Below are 17536 nucleotides of genomic sequence, written 5' to 3'. Positions count from 1 at the left end.
ATTCAATTTAAAGATTCAATCAAATACGGCTATGGTGTTCGACATTTACGAGCATTTTCTTTCTTTCAATGCTGTTTCCATGTAAGCTGTAAGCTGGCCACACGCTATTGTAGAAATAAATAATAAAGGGTCCATTAGGATAATAAAATGCAATTAAAAGCATGAGATGTGAAACTAAATTACATTATAATCGTAATGCTAATCATTCATTATTTTTATACCGTGTGATTATTTCATTTTCTCTGTGTAGCATGGCTATTTTTCCCTAAATACAACACACTATTCATAATATGCTACCATTCAAAAGTTTGGGATCACTTGGAAATGTCCTTGTTTTTCTGCTTAGAATCATTCCTCATTGGTTTATGAAAGGAGTAGTTCACAGCATGGTAACAAGTTCTCACCAGGAAAAGAAAGTTACAGTAGTTCTTTCTTTCTGGACAGCTTTAGTCAGTAAACACACCCACAACACGTGATGCTCCAGATACTAAGCTAACCCAAATAAGGCCACTTTTCTTGCTCTCTTAATCAGTACAGCAGTTTTCAGCTATGCTAGCATGATTGTAAAATGGTTTTCTAATAATCACTTAGCCTAAAAAAAGGGATAAACTTGGATTAGCAAGCATAGCATGAGACTGAAACAGAGGACTGATGATTGCTGATATTTAGTCTCTTTACGACAGTGTAGATCTTTCTTTAAAAATGTGTCTGATTCATTTGATATTCTTGAAGTGGATACAAGCGGGGTTTTTCTTTAAAAAATGGAAATGTTCAAGTGATCCCAGCAATGTAGGTGACCATGCTGTGAACTACTCCCTACATGGAACAATGCAAAAATGATTGTAAACAGAAAAACATGGAAATTTTAAGTTAAGGACCCTTAACTTCTGAATGGTAGAGAATAAATATATGTATACACTTCAGTTGTGCTTTTATTATGTTTGGTTTATTGGGTAGTTTATATCATTGAATGCTCTTAGCCAGAAATATTGAAGTCGTATCTGGCCAAGGTGACACAGTGGGTGACATTTTCTTTCCTGTGTAAATTAGCATGACACTAACAAGTCATTAGTGTACAGTATGTGGTAGACTGCACTATTCCTTTGAATGTGTTATGCTGTTTAGAGATGCAGCAGAAACAGTAGCTGAAAAGGATGCATTTTTCTTCATGTGTCTCAGAGGAAGCATATGTTAGCCTTCACCCTCTGCCGTCGGTATCTAGCTGGTGTGTGAGAACTGGCAGATGATCAAATAATGGAGAAAATGTTGGGGGGAAATGTAACTTAGGCTTCACCTAGAAACATTTGGCAAAATCAGGATAGACACACTTCTATTCACCCAGGTGTAATTAAACAGTTGTTATTATAATGCCATTAGAATATTAGAAATATGTTCACACCCAGAAATAAGAAAGGAAAGCACTATTCTAAACAAAAACAAAATGATAACCTCAAAGTTTAGCTCACATTGGTTATTAAAGTGCTGAATATAGGGTGATGTCATCAAGGTATAATAAAAAGACTGCAGCTAAATTAATCTTATCTAATTCTTAATTATTTCAAATATGACAAGAATCAATTAAATCTGAGACCATTCTGGCAGGACAAATCACTATTTTGTCAACAGCAACCTCTGTTATGTATGGGCATCAGTCCTGAATTGATTTGTGTTTACTTTCTAATTCAGTCTATATAAATCTTAATCATTAGCTGATGAGTTACATTAGAGGTGTTAAATGAGGTTGAATGCTAAGCTCTGCATTGCTCAAATCCCTCAGGACTGTCGCACCAGTTTTGATTTATTAGCCAGTTGCAGGTGTTTGTTCCAAATATTTTCAGGATTCAGCTGATAAAAAGCTTTTAATGATTATTTTTTTATTTAAAATGTAATACAGGTTCACTTTATTCAGCTCCAGAGTTTGTCATGGAGGTTAGCTCAAGAGTTTATGCCATAATGGTTAGGTGATCGTGGGAGTTGGTGTAGGTGGAGGTGATTATGGAATCAGTTTATAGGCTCAAGCTTTGGATGAGAAAGCAAAGAGAAATCACCTTTTTATCGAGCACCCACTTGAATGTATTATACATTTTACTATACGTTATGCTTGAACTATCTTTACTAAACATACAGATGATTAAAACCTACAGCTACTGAACAAAGTGAGCATTTCAGCATTCAAATGTTTGAATTGCAGGAGTTTTTTATTTATTTATTTATTTTTTATAAAAGTTCTTAATTGTGTATAAATCTATTGAAGTGAAAAATAAAGTTAATGCCATTTTTTTCACAGAGAGTTGGTCTGACTGGTCTGAATGGTCCCACTGTGATTCGTCTGGTTCTCAAATTCGTCTTCGACACTGTGACGTTCTATTTCCTACTGGGAATCAGTGTTCTGGAAACAGCAGTGAAGTCCGTGCCTGCCTGTCTGACTCCAACTTTATCCCAGGTGGACACACACACACACACAAACACACACACACACACACTCACTTATAGTAGCACCATGGGACCATACTCAGCAAAGTTAGGGCATATGCAAAAGTCAATTGAATTACATTTATATAGCATCTTTAATAAATAAATAAATACAAGGTCAAATGACAAACTCGGAAACAGGAAAAGCAAAAAACTGAGTAACTGCAGGTGTTTGGAAACTGGGAAATAAAAGTAAAAACCTTGAAAATGACTAAATCTGAGAACTGTAGTGTACTTGATGATTGGGTAGTTATGTTGCTAAGGAATTAAGACAGCAAATCTAGTATTAATAAAAAATATTGGAACCAAAGTAAGAAACTAAAATCATTTAAATTCAGAAAATTAGGACTCTGAAGAAATACAAAACGGGGAAACTAGAAATCACAAGGTTAAATTCTCAAATCATTCTTAACTCTGGGCTGCAATTAAGCAGCATTGAGTCTGTTAAATTTGCCGATGGTTGACCGTGAGCTCCATGAACACACTTCACAAATATTTGCAAGTGACACTCCTCTTAGTGCCTCCTAGAAAGTAGCCAGAGCCTCCACATCAAAAGGCATTAAATAGAAGACAATGCCTCTTGACCTTCATTCAAGTATGCTTGTGCAATACCATAATTTACATAATAGCATAGCCTGTCACAGTGGAGCCCTTTTACTTTGCTCGCCAAAGTGTACAGTACAGGCAGCTGGTCACTGAGCCACTAGCTAACAGTCACTTCCACAAAGTGCTTGAGAACCCACAATGAATACAGGGCTGGTCTAGGTACATTCACAACAGCAAATAGGTGGTCATTACCTTTAGCACCGTTGGGGTCAGCCATAGCATATGGTTGGTCTCTCGTCCTCAAGGAAGACACTTTGTACTGGCCAAATAAAGCATGCAATTTGGCAACTTACCTGACTCTACTGATGGTAAAAAAAAAAAGATAAAAGCCTTTTTATATCTGCATCTGGATCATATGCATAAAAAGCTTAGCATCATGTCCGGTTACACTATGAGACCATTGATTGGATGAAAGTCAGAGACAATCAACATCAATAAGAAAAGTCTAGTACAGTATAGTATAAGAGTCCCAGTATGCAGATAGTTCTGCTATAAGGGTAGACCCTAAAAGTGAATTTACACCCTTTTTTAACAGTCATCCAACAGTGACCATGGTGAAATGGTATATAGGTGAACTGGCCAATAATGATAACACCAAAGACATTCAAATAACTAACTATCCAACATGGTTCATAGATTGGACAGAGACAGAGACAGACTATTCAGAAGACTATGCAACTAGTGTTGCTTATTGCAAAAAAAATAACCTCAAACAACTGTTGATGAAACTCACAGGCTCTTCTTCTGTCCTGATTGTCCCTGATTTTTCTTTCATTTTAAGGTTCTTGCATAAACAGAACTAAAAATAGATATACTGCGTGCTACATTTAGTCCAAAGGGATGGGCTTTGAACTAGTCCATCAGTCTGCTTTTAAAAGCGACAATGGAAACCCCCGGCTGGGAAGTAAAAAAAAAGGAATCCCAACTTTACAAGGAATCCCAACCCAAGCACCCAAGCTCATATTACTGAATAATATGACACAACTAAAAGCACTGACATACAGTAACACTAATAATCAATTGAAAAGGATTAGCTGGAGCAGGAGCTACAGAAAATAGAAACGCATAGACATATTTCCTGTATCGATTTCAGAGCACAGACTCCAAGTTGTCTTCATATCGATAGACGGTAATGTACGTCCCATCAAACAATCAATCTCAGTGGCGCTGGGCTAATTAGTGACTCGTCCCTTTCCTCATGTAAGTGGACTGAACGACCACAGGCATTACAATAATATGTATTGGGATCCATTTGCATTTATAAACAATCAGGAAAACTGAGATACTGAGATAAAACTGAGATAGATTACTGTTTGTGGAGACTCTATAGGGCTTTTATTGTCATTTCAACCATATATAAGTGTTGCAATACTGTACAGAGGGAAAGATTGGCAATATTGAACGTTTCATTAGTTTATATAAAAGCAAGGTTTATGTAATCATGGTGTATTTAAAATACATATACATATACTTTAATTGCTCATTTAAAACAAATGTTTTAAAGTTAATTGTTATATGTTGGAGCATAATTGTATGGCAGGTTGCACTGTTGCTTCACAGCTGCATGGTCCTGGTATTTTACTTTATTCTTATGTCTTTGTGGATTTCCTCTTTAGTTTGTTCTCACTGACCACAATACTTGCTGGTTGGATTAGTTGCAAAATCTTATTTGCCCATAGGAGTTATTGTTACTGTGTGCATATGTGCAACTGTTACTGTGTGCATTCTAGTGGTGCCATATCCTGTGTACCTAATTTGCACCAAGTATTTCTGAGTCCACGGAATCCCTCAGGATAAAAATAGTGACTTTAGATAAATTAATCAAACAAAAGAACTGACATGACAACAAGCATCTGTTAAATCTTTCAAATGTAAAACATTTTGGTATTACTTGTACCTAAAGATATTTTATTATTACCCTTTATCCAGTATACTGACATTTTATTCCTGCAGCAGAATGGCAATTGACTTATTAGATAATTATTAAATAGTACAAAGAAATGAATTATTTTCTTGCCATACATTTTAGTGATATCGAAATGGTCAGGACACTGTAGGTTTTCAGTCTGATATGTTTTTATTAGTTGAAGATAATGGCTTCAAATTTTACATGTTTAAGAACAAGAAATTTGGGCATCTCAAAGAGCTGAAATGGGTTTGATATAACAATTGAAGATATAAACATTTGGGTGAAAATTTAAGCATATTGAAGCTTCCTAAAAATGTTTTTGAGAACAAAAATACAAATATTTGATTGTATACTTTCATATTCACTACCATTGTGGGGTGTGACATGATGAAGGCATACAGTGTAGATAATGGGCACAACAAAACACAGAGATGAAATTCTTTTACACTCCAGAAATCTTTAAAAGATTTGAAAACAAATAAATATTATGTGAAGCCAAAATTGCATTCAGGAGGAAATTTTATTCTAAAATTCTAAAGATAAGGTAATAGCCTTAGAAACGTTATATAATAGCATATCATGCAATAGTTATTATTATAAGGAATAAGTACCTGAAAGTATCTCAGTAGACACATCATCTTAAACCAAAAAAAAACATTTTTGCTCCCTGCTATAAATCATCATTGATGTGCAGAAATTGTCGAACTACTTCCAATCAATCAAGAAGTAGATGCTTTAGAAAAGTCTCACAAACGATAAGTCGGTTAAGGTATGTATTACTTCCTGTGATCTGTAATCACCCATTACAGCAGGCTGTGATCTGTGTTCATACCAAAAGAAACCTGCTGAAAACCTATTGTCCAGTGTGTACACAAAGCTTTGCAGTTTTATTTTGAATGTGGCATGCAGATGTTGTATTACAGATATAACCATGTGAAAGACTAATCCTGTCCCAAAAGGGCTTCAAAACATTCTAGACAATGTCTTTAAATTGTTTGGTGAACAACTAGAAACAAATCATGTTTTGAAGGACTCAGAAAAAAAACTGATAAACCTGACATCTGTATTTAGTATTCTTATTTAAAGCTCTCATTAAAGAGTAGTGGATGAGAGCATTTGTAGTCAGGACTTTAGAGATTGGTGATGTTTATTTGGTTCACACTTGAGTGACATTTCCACACCTCCCATAACCAATTGAATTGAAGATGCGAACACTACAGGACTCAAAATAACTAAACCATATGATATAGACACTAAACAAATAGCCTAATCCCTAACCTAACTATTCAAACAGAGTGAATATAAGAGTAATATGATTTTAGCCATAGTTTTTTATACATTAATGCATGAGTATGTGCATATGCAGATAAGGCTTATCAATCTGTACTCTGTACTCAATCAACAAGTACTCTGTGATGAGATGAGTTTGGCACCCTTCCATTACAATTCATTACAGAAGCCTTTGGAAGCACTCCATTAAAAAACTTCATTTCATTTAATTACACCTGGCACTCGTCATCACAAGCACACTGGTTGCCAGCTTTATTATTAGCTATTTGTCTCTCCCTTATCAGCCTAACACTTATGCTTTGTTCTTTTTTCTCCTCAGAGATCTCTGTAGCACACTCGAGTCACACGGAGAGACGCTGTGGAGGTAATGATTTATGCAGTGCATTACTCACTTCTATTATACACCAGATGGACAAGTCAAGATGATTTTATATTATCACATCCTCTACATGTGAAATATCGAGGCTTAGAATGCAACACAAAAGGCAACACACACACACACACACACACACACACACACACACACACACACAACTACACAAAGTGCAAATAGTAAAGTGTAAGACAAGAACATACTCATAAGTGTGAAAAGACGAACACATTGACTAAATATGGGATTGTGACAGCACTAGCACAGTTATTACTTTAACAGATATAGAAAATTGAATATGGTTCAAAGATGCAGGAAAATCATCTTTTTCGATTCTGTTATTCTTTAATAAACTGCAGTTTTATTCCAAGTAATTGAGCAACAGGTTTTATGGCACTTCAAAAATATGCACAGTGCATAGAGACATTAAATGCCATGAATAAAATAACAGATAATTTTCAGGCTTTGTGTAAAACTATTTCAGATAATAGAGAGATTATGGATTTACTGACTCAGAAACAAGGGCATAAAACTACCATGAGTGTTTTTATGAACTAAAATAGTAATTGTATTAATTAATTATTAATCATGACTTGGCATACAGTTATCCTACAATAATTAGAATACTGAAATAGATATCCTTACCTGTTTTTATATTTCACATGCTAAACAAAATTGCTTCTGGCAAGAAGAGAATTATTTTCTGAGAATGTTACCCAACAGGCAATTTATATTCACTCTTTCTCCTCTACAAAGCAGGCACAAAGATTCACCCCACAGTTTTCAGTCAGTATAAAAAACTTGAAAATTGAAAGTGGAAATAAAAGTCTAAAACATAAGGATTTGTTCCTCTAAAATGCTTACTAACCAACTAAACTAATACTGTATTTAAACCTACATCCAGATCCAGAATGCATATAGATAGTGACAACATAAAGAAAAACCTAAGAGGGTATTTTTTTGTTGTAACTTGAGGATATTTGCTTATATAAATTAGTAAGAACAACATGCGCACATGTCCATTTGGACTTCCTTAAATCACATAGTAATGCAATTATAATATTTATTATTTTCAAAATACCAAATGTCCTTTGTTAACTATAATCATGTCACTAGGTTTTGTGAAACAAACACCCTTGTGCATAGGTCTTGAAATAGCTTGAAGTGCTGTCACTAAAGTCACCTTTTTTGTTACTTCTGTTTGTGTATTAGACATTTGCTCTTGGCACCCTTATCCAGAGTGATTTAAGTTTATCTGTTTTATACAACTACTGCTCAGGGTTGAGGAACTTGCCCAAGGGCCCAGCAGTAGCAGCAGCAGCAGCAGCTCTGTGGCTCTAGGATTTAAACTCACAACTTTCCTATCAGTAGTTCAGCACCTTAACCCCTGAGCTACCACTTGTTAGAGAAACCGTGCCAGTGTGACATGTTGCAAAATCTTTTCTGATTTGACTGAGTTAATTCTGGATCAGTTTAATTCACCATCTGTTCTTTCATTGCACAGACTTCAACGTCTTCCACATGATCGCTGTGGGATTGAGCAGCTCCATTCTAGGCTGTTTGGTGACTCTACTGGTCTACACCTACTGTCAAAGATATCAGCAACAATCCCATGATGCAACAGTGATCCATCCCATTTCTGCTGCACCTCTCAACACCAGCATCACCAACCACATCAATAAACTGGATAAATATGATACAGTGGAAGCCATTAAGGTCAGTTCAGCTCTCTGCTGCTCACAGATAACATAAATGCACCATTTCAATCATGAATCACAAGAATCTATAACTGTTTTGTAGAATTAAGAGACAGGATGCAAATGTGGGTGCTCAGCATGCTCTATTAGGGTGAACACAATTAAGTGACCACAAAACAATAAACTGGGATAATCAATAACCAAAGGTAAAAAAAAAAAAAAAAAAAAAAAAAACAGAAAATACAGAAATACAGAAACATTTAAAAGAGTCAGTTCCAAAAACATGATGGATTTAGAGAGGAGTAAAAAGTAACAAATGCTTTGTACCATGCAGCATGTTTAAAGGGTTATTTGTGATAATAAATAATGAATTAAATGGGTTGAGTTTTTTTTTTTATTTTATATTATTTTAAAAACCACAATGATCACAGCACCTCTCACACCTTTGTAAACTATTATAAAACCTTAGTAGTTCATTGTATAGAGATTCACCTTAAAACAGCATTGTACTACTTTTTTTTACAGGGAACAAAAAACGACCACCGAATACTATTATTTTTTTAACAAGATAAAGCACATACTAATATTAAATAAAATTAAATAACAATAAAATTCTGCATGACACTTCAAGATGTGATTGCTAGAGCATTTAAAACTGAAATACAGTAAGTACATCATTTCACCAGGTAAAAAGAAGATAATACATTTATAGTCATTCTAATAAATCAATAAACTAGTTAAAAAGAGCTGAATTAAGAGCTGTTACTGTTAAAAGTAGTTAAAAAGCTCAGAAAATGTTAAAGCATTAAAAATACTATAACTTTTTAGATTTCCATTTTAACACATGGTTTAGTTAAAATAAAGTTAAAGAAATCTGTGGTTATGCTTATTTTTGTCTCTGTTTCTGCACTTAAAATGAGTTTCACTGACAAAGCATCAAATAATGCTGCATTTTTCAGGGGGTAGGATCAAGAGCAAATGTCTTCGATCAATAAGAACACATTTCGTAGCTTAGTTGATCTAAAATCTTGTTTGTGGAATATTATTTATTTCAATATTTTATGATAACTGATATACTAACACCAGTCCTTGGTAGTGAAGTCTGAGGTTTGGACCCAACTGTAAACGTATATTGTTTAATCCAGTGTGTTCTTTGTGTCTCTCGCTCTTGTTTCGGTCTAAAAATTCATCCCTCATCCATTGCTTTCTCATAAGTGATTATCTTACCCTGACTTGTGTATTTGGTGCGTAAAGAAGATTAGCTGATGTAAAAACAAGACCATTTTACTCAGAGGCTGCTCATACTATTGTTGCACATTCTTATCAATTTACTATTCATATAGTATAGAGTTTTTACATAAAGAATAATGCAAATGCAATGGAATCGTGTTGTGTTTTGCAAACACGGTCAAAATAACAATTATGAAGTGATTAGGTTTGAGTCTTGGCGAATTAAAAGAGCTCCATCTTATTGCAAATTCTGTCTCTATTGTAAAATTGCTTATGGTATTTCATAACTATAGCTAATTACATTATAGCACAGACTCCAGCACCCAGACAGTCACTTACAATATTATGCACTATTATAATTGGTTATAATGAGTTTGACAGGCTATAAGGAAGGACAAATGGGGTAGAATGTAATAAGTTGTCATATAATGAGTTTTCATTAACAGAAAGACAAATTTAATACAAAAAAGTCCACTGCTAAAAACTTTTTTAATGCTTACTTTAACTTATATCCATCTTTTATTTTTTTTAAAACCTGAAACTATTTTTACATGTATGTCATTTAAATTTAACACACAGTAATACACACACTTGTTGCATAAATATTTCTTATAGTATTGATTTTCTAGAATTGATGAATGTTACAGTATTGGTAGTACAGCTAGGTGATCAATAAAATGTATTTTTATTGTCAATGGTTTATGGCTAATGGTTAATTATTTGTGTTCTTTTGCTGCCAGTAGCCAATCAGAGCAAGCGTTCAAGCAGAAATTACTGTCTGCTGGAAAATAGGACTTTACATTTCTAACTTTAAGCTAGCATTTTTCTTAGAAATGAATGGAATATAAACAGTGGACCTACAACCAGCTGCTTTTTAACCTATGTACCAAAGGTACATTTATTATATCGTTTTACATAATATACACATATTGAAGCCAACAAGACCTGATTTATCGGATTTTGGATATCAGACAAATTTCAGTTGTAAATGGAAATGAACAAGTTTAATAAAAAAAAAAAATGAAATGCTGCCACAATGGATTTGATCACGTCCAGTTAAAATACTGTACATAAAGCAACACAATACAAGATGAAATGACAGATTTTTATCAAACCATTAATTTTTGAGATTTTCATATGCATATATATCATCTTGTCTTGAGACTGGAAAAATCTAAAATGTTAGAAATCATGATATACTGTATATCTGTTTATTTTTGTTCTTGTCCATTAACAACCACTGCATTTTCCAAACGTTTGCACCTTTGAAGCAGTCTTAAGCTCTGCTCACTTCATTATCAAGCTTTTGTCCTAAATTTTTCTTCTCTCGCTCTCAGTTTGTCATGATGATATACTGTACATGTCAATATCCTTTATAAACCTTATACACCACACATACTAGGGTGCTAACATTAAATCAAACTGTACTTTTAAAACGAATGTTCTCAAACTATTTGTTCTATATTCGGTGCTTAAAAATCTCAGTTACTTGATGACCTGCATACATGAAATTTCCACTATGTTAAGAATTGTTCGATTCACATTTGTATTAATTTTTAAAACTTAAAATTATAAAGAAATTAGGTTTTATTTTTATGAGTATCCCCAAGGTAAAATAAACATCTTAATGGTTTTAGTCAATTGGTAATTTATACAAAATACAAATACAAATATTACTTGAATTAATATCAGTATATTCAAACAATATTGCAATATTAGAATAATATTATTATCATATATGTATAATACTTTTCATCTCAATGGTTAAGGCTCTGGGATGATCACAAAGTTGGCGGTGCAAATACCAGCTTTGCCAAGCTGTCAGTGTTGGACTATTGAACAAGACCCTTAGCTCTGTCTGTCCCAGGGGTGCTGTCTCATGACTGACCCTGTGCTTTGACCCCAGCTTCCTTACAAGTTTTGATATGCAAAAAAAGAAATTCACTGTGCTATAATGTATATGTGACAAACAAAGCTTTATTTATTTATTTTTTAAAAATCACCCTAATTAGCTGTAGGGTATTGCGCTGATATATTAATAGCTAAACGATGCTATTATTTTAGCTATTACAGTATATTACTACAATATTGCTAGAATGCATATATAATGTGTTTGCCTGTGTAAACATACAGTACACAATTCTGCTTGCTAGTGGACCCATGAGTAAGTATACAAATCAAAGGTATTTTTACAGGATTAGTACAGAGTATTTAGTCCTGATTTCGCTCTGCTCCCTTCCTCTTCGCAGCCTGACGTTTCTGTACTCTTACCTTTGGATGACCACAGCATGCGCCAGGCTTTATCCACTAACACTGGTGTGACCCGACGCTTGGAGATTTTCTACTAACTCTCGATCAGCATATGTCCTCTCCTGCGTCTGTCCTTCCCCTGTGATTCTCTCGTTCTCTGGCAGGTGTGCTCACGCATTTGTTCTTCGGGTTTTTCCATCATTCAGCTTATTTCACAAGGCTCAGAGAAACCAAGGCTTGTGAAAAGGCAGTGTGTTACTTCGTTGCCTGTTCTGTGTTACTGCTGTCATGAAATGGACACATCAGTCATATGTTTACTTGCTTGTCGCTTTACTTTCCGTTTTCTTTGTTACACTGTTCACAAAGTACAGGGCCAAGGTTCTTTTAGCTGTTAGACTGATTACATTATTGAGCATTTTTGTTTTCTATCAAATTTAATTTAGACAGGTTGATCGAATTAATATATTCTGATTAGATGGGTAAAATATACTAAATTATCATGATGATTTGGTTGCACCTGTCATAGAGAAGTCACTTTATTTGAGTAAACCTATTCTCATTTCCATCCAATTCCATATCAGAGGTCAAACATAGGCAGAGGTTAATCCGTGATCTAAATCTAAAAACCACTAAAGCAAAACCTAGGAGGTCGCAAAATAAATCTTAGGAACTAGGGGCAAATGAGGCAAAAAGTGTTTGTTTGGAAAACAAGGGACTAGGAGCATTATGGAAACTAATGATCCTGGAGGACCAGAAAAACAAGAGATCTTGAATGACTTAAAAAGCCATAAAACCAAAGGCAAGGCATCTAAGTGTAATCAGGAAACAAGGTAGATTATGGAAAGCAGTGAACAAAGATAAGGACAACTACAGAACTAAGGGGAATAGAAAAACAAAGAAACTAGGAGAGTGAGGGCAAATGATGGGCCAAATAAATGTGAAAACTAGCAAATTCATGGCAACTAAGAAGACTAAGGATTTACAAGGGACCTAGAAGAGTTGGGAAAAACTGCAGAGGAAGCTGGAGGGAGGAAATGAAGATTGAAGAAACTTGGAGGTTTAAGGAAATAATGAAAATAAACAATAAGAACAGGAAAATATGAAGACTAGCAGGACAAGGCAATGAAGAAGACTGGATAAATATACATATTTATAGGTATAGGTGAATAAAAAGACAGCAGGGGAAATATGGACACAAGTACTTTGAAAACAGTTGAATCAGGATGACTAAGAAAATGAGAGAAGTTTGAGAAACAGAGAATTAGGGAAACAACATAATAAGGAGGACTAAAGAAATAAGCGAGGATGACTGTAGAAACCAAGGAATTAGGGGTTTGGGAAACAACATAACTTGCAGTAATAGAGAGGAAGACTAAAGGAACAGGGGAACTATGAGGACTAGGGAAACAACATATAGTATATTATATGGCCAAAAGTATGTTGAATATCCCTAGAAGTGCCTAGAATGTCTTGGTACTTCACTTTACTAGAACCTAAATGCTCAAATCTGTTTTAGCATGGTATTGCCCCTGGGTAGAATCCAAGGTCAATGAAGACATGGCTTGCCAAGTTTGATGTGGAAGAACGTGAGTGGCTCAAGCCATGACCACATACCCCCTGAAGATATTTGGGATGAATGTTGGCACCATGCCTTCTTACACACTTCTTTACACAAGTGCCAAACTTCACTAATGCTCTTGTGGCATTTCCATCAGGGTAAACTGTGTGTTAATGGGCATCAGTTTGGAATGGGCACGTATGTTTGTGATGGTCAAGTGTCCAGAAACGTTTGCAACTAGGAGGACTATAGAAAAGAAAGAACTAACAAGGCAAATAAGTCTACTAGGAAATAAAGAAACAGTAAGGGCCAAGAAAATCATGGAATTAGCAGCATTAAAGAACTGCTTGGACTGGGGAAACAGCATATCCCTAAGGACAAGAGAAATAAGGCAATTAGAAGGAATAAAAATCTCGATAAATTATTGAAGTAGTAAGATGGGAAAATTAAGGATCTAGGGATCTGCCTTGAAATAGATCATAGATCATCAGACATTGGCAAGATGCATGAACACGCGGAAATACTAATTATTAAATGGGTAGAGTGGGAATGAAAAAGGTAAGTAAACTGGTCTAGCAGATGGTAGGGTCTCAATCACCAGTAATATTTCCCTAGATCCCCAGCTTCATCTGCTTCCCTCATTTCCTGTCCTCCTAGATTCACACTTCACCTCCAAACTGTCACAAAGTCTTATTTCTTTGCTAAATTAATACCTAAATAGGTCGTATCTTGCTACGTGGTTTGTAGAGGAGATGACTACATACTGTATGAAGTGTACATGACACTAGAAGATCCACTCATTATTCACCGGTGTATTTGATTTATTTTTCTTTTATTTATTGTTTAGTGCATTTTATCATTTTAGTGTTTGTAGTAATGTTTTAAACTCTTTTCCTTTTGCTTTGTGATGTATTTTAATCTAGAAACGAGAAATCGTTTAAATAAAAATTTGCTCAATGCACTTCTCTCTCATTCACAGGCTTTCAACAAGAACAACTTGATCCTGGAGGAAAGAAATAAATATTTTAACCCCCAATTAGCTGGAAAAACGTACACCAACGCCTATTTCACGGATGTCAACACCTACGATGACTATTAATCACAATCGAGTTGTAGGACCAGCACTGCTTAATTTGCAATTCCACCACTGTGCACAGTTTATGGACTCTTTTTTCTTTCCTCATGGCTTGCATTGCTGTATGATGTTTTATGTGGGAGCATTTTAACTTCACATGTCAGTAAACCCCCATCAAACCACCTTCAACTCTAACAAGGACATTGTGCTCTTCACGTGTGTGGACATTACTGCACAAACTCAACTTTGAAAGGATATCTCCAAGTTGGAGAATTGTTTTAAAAAAACTTTGAGAGAGGATTTGATTCCTCTGCAAACTCTTTAAGAAAGACCTTTGGGCAAGGGTTTGGGGCTTTTTTGCATGATTTTCATCTTTTAGTTTATTTCTTTGCATTGCATGGTTGATCGCGCTCCAGCAGACCAGGTCACGTCCTCAATGACCAGATTGACCCTTGACAGCTTTGTCTGCTGTGCTGAATCAGCAGCGACCCCGTGCCTCCCACATTGGTGCCCAGAATATTTGCCTGCCTAAAAAGAACAAGTGTAGATACTTTGGTGTCTGGCAAATATGTTTATCCACTCAAGCTAAGTCCAGTGATGGGAATATCTGTGGGTTTATTTTTTGTCTTGTACAGTACATTCATCATAAATCTGTGTAGCTTTTGTAGACCAAACTCTTATAATGCTTGTCGTTTTGTCCCACTGTAAATCATTAACTTTAAAAAGAGAATTTAACATTTAAAAACAAACACACTAACACCTTTTTTATAACTGTACTCCTTTGCTAATTTGAATACTAAGATCATATTTATGTTCAGATGTTTAGAACAAGATGTTATAACTGCATCACGAGCTCCTATTTTCTAAAGGGACACTAATGTTTTACCGCATCATCTAAAAGGTAACATCATTTCTTCATGATGATAACCATATTGGTGCTGTATTTTCCAGACTATAAGGTGCAATTTTTCTTTCTCACACTGTATGTTCTAATATTTCGCAGTTTATGCTGAATTTTTTTTTTTTTTTTTTTTGTAATTGTAATTTGTTTGTGTCTTTACGGTAGCCTCGCTACATAGACTTTAATCATGTTTGGCAAATGATCCTTAACATTATTTTGTCTGTTGGTACATAGGGGATACTCTACATTAGAAGTTACGTAAAGTATCATTCACTTCTATTTCTCAGTTGTCTCATAACACTGTTAACAGGACCCAACACTCTGGAGCGACTTATTGTCTGGAAAATATGGTAATGCAGTAATCAGTGCTGGGATATCTGTTGTGTTCAATTTCTACTAATTGTTTTGGGTTTTTTACATGCAAAAGTTTTGTTCGCTTGTTTTAATGTGCATAAATTAAAACAGCTTCATACAATCTCAGTGTTTTGGTGACTCAGTGTTTCAGTTTCAGTGTAAACCGCTGTGAGGCTCCGGGTCGTGATGGATGGCGTTTCTTACAGAGTTTGGAAGCGTGAAGGATACTTTGCGGTGACGTCGATCCTGTTTTGTTTGACATCGTTATGCACAGGAGCACTGTTCTCTGTCAACCTTCAACCTGATGGGCTGATGTGTTTAGAGGGTAATCGAGTGTGTGCAATTAATCAAGTCCCACAGCGTGTGAGCAGCATCGGAGTGCTGATATGGCTGATTCCAGTGCAGCTTCAACAGGAGGAGGAATCGATCAGTGTTTACCTTGAGCTGACGTTCACTAGAGACGAAATTACTGTCGGCATCTCTCAGGGACTCACTGTATTTGGGAAGTTGTTAGTGTCAGTCATATGCTATAGAGAGGGATGTGCGTTCTGCTCCATTTAAACCAATGTGACATTATGCAAACATACTCTCAGAGGACTGGTGTACAGTCTGAACCTGACCTTCTTTTGAAGTATAATTTGTACCCAGATGTATAAGCGATACTCACACACAGTGCTCCATTCATTATGCAATTATACAAACACCGACCCTGTCTAGAAGTGTGACACAAACACTGGGTCTGTGTGTCATTTGTCCTGAACACCAATGATACATCAATACAGCATGCTTTTATTACATCATTCATTCATTTGAAAGTGTTACTGTGATCAGTGTCTTGGTAGATCCAGAGTTTATCCGTGGAAGAAAATCAAGAAATTTAGCAGACATAATCCTCTTATTATAGAAATGTCATTGCTGCATTTCGTTTGGAAAGAGTCTGTACAATTAAACAGCAAACATGTTTCATTTATTAGAATGTCTATGTGCTTTAAAAATAAGCTGAAGCTTCAGTCAAGTTCATTTATGGTTTAAATTCTACATTTTCAGGACATGTTTCAGGACATATTGGGATCAAATAAATAAGATAGAATGGCCCGTGTTTATCAAAGTTACACAGAAAAAAGCACAGATTTGATACATGAATAAATCTTTGCCTGATTTACATTGAATTATCATCAGCTGCATAGAAACAATCTCCCTTTTTGATATAGGAGTTCTGCAGCTTGAGTTACTTCCTTTAACATGCTCTTCTTATGTCCGTGTGTGTTTTCTCCAAGTTCCAAAAGCACACATGTAAGTGTTCATTTGTCCCAAGGTTTGAATTTGTGCACATGGAGTCACAAGAGGAATTAGGTGAAAGCCAGAGCATATCCATGTCTCATTATCAGGTTTTCTAAGTAGTAAGATCGGAAAATTAAGGATCTAGGGATCTGCCTTGAAATAGATCATAGATCTTCAGACATGGGCAAGATGCATGAACATGTGGAAATACTAATTATTAAATGGGTAGAGTGGGAATGAAAAAGGTAAGTAAACTGGTCTAGCAGATGGTAGGGTCTCAATCACCAGTAATATTTCCCTAGATCCCCAGCTTCGTCTGCTTCCCTCATTTCCTGTCCTCCTAGATTCACACTTCACCTCCAAACTGTCACAAAGTCTTAACATGATCAGGTTTTCTAAGGTGAACAAATTAATAATTGATGGCAGTGGGTTGTTGATCTGATGATCAGGGTTCAAGCCCCAGCGCTGAGAGCACTGGGATATGAGAAGATAAGAATTCCACTGTGATGTAATGTATGTGACAATAATAAAGGCTTCTTCTGC

At 35.4% G+C, this 17536-nt stretch overlaps 1 protein-coding gene across 3 annotated transcripts in view; it reads left to right on the top strand.

Moving 5' to 3' along the window:
- Nucleotides 1-16443, top strand: part of sema5a (sema domain, seven thrombospondin repeats (type 1 and type 1-like), transmembrane domain (TM) and short cytoplasmic domain, (semaphorin) 5A) — a 196038-nt gene extending 179595 nt beyond the window's left edge. For 2 of the 3 annotated variants that reach the window (XM_027169818.2, XM_027169808.2), the window contains exons 20-23: nt 2288-2443; nt 6597-6641; nt 8152-8363; nt 14362-16443. In XM_027169818.2, coding sequence (XP_027025619.1) covers nt 2288-2443; nt 6597-6641; nt 8152-8363; nt 14362-14481 — 533 coding nt within the window. In that variant the 3' untranslated portion in view covers nt 14482-16443. Of the gene's footprint in view, nt 1-2287; nt 2444-6596; nt 6642-8151; nt 8364-11823; nt 11989-14361 lie in introns of all 3 variants that reach the window. The other variant, XR_007139559.1, reaches the window with a different exon arrangement.
- The last annotated feature ends 1093 nt before the right edge of the window (nt 16444-17536 follow it).

Source organism: Tachysurus fulvidraco, chromosome 25 (genome assembly GCF_022655615.1).
Source record: "Tachysurus fulvidraco isolate hzauxx_2018 chromosome 25, HZAU_PFXX_2.0, whole genome shotgun sequence".
Classification (NCBI taxonomy): Eukaryota; Metazoa; Chordata; class Actinopteri; order Siluriformes; family Bagridae; genus Tachysurus; species Tachysurus fulvidraco.
Note: the sequence above shows the minus strand (reverse complement) of the source record. Positions and strands in the feature narration are given on the sequence as shown.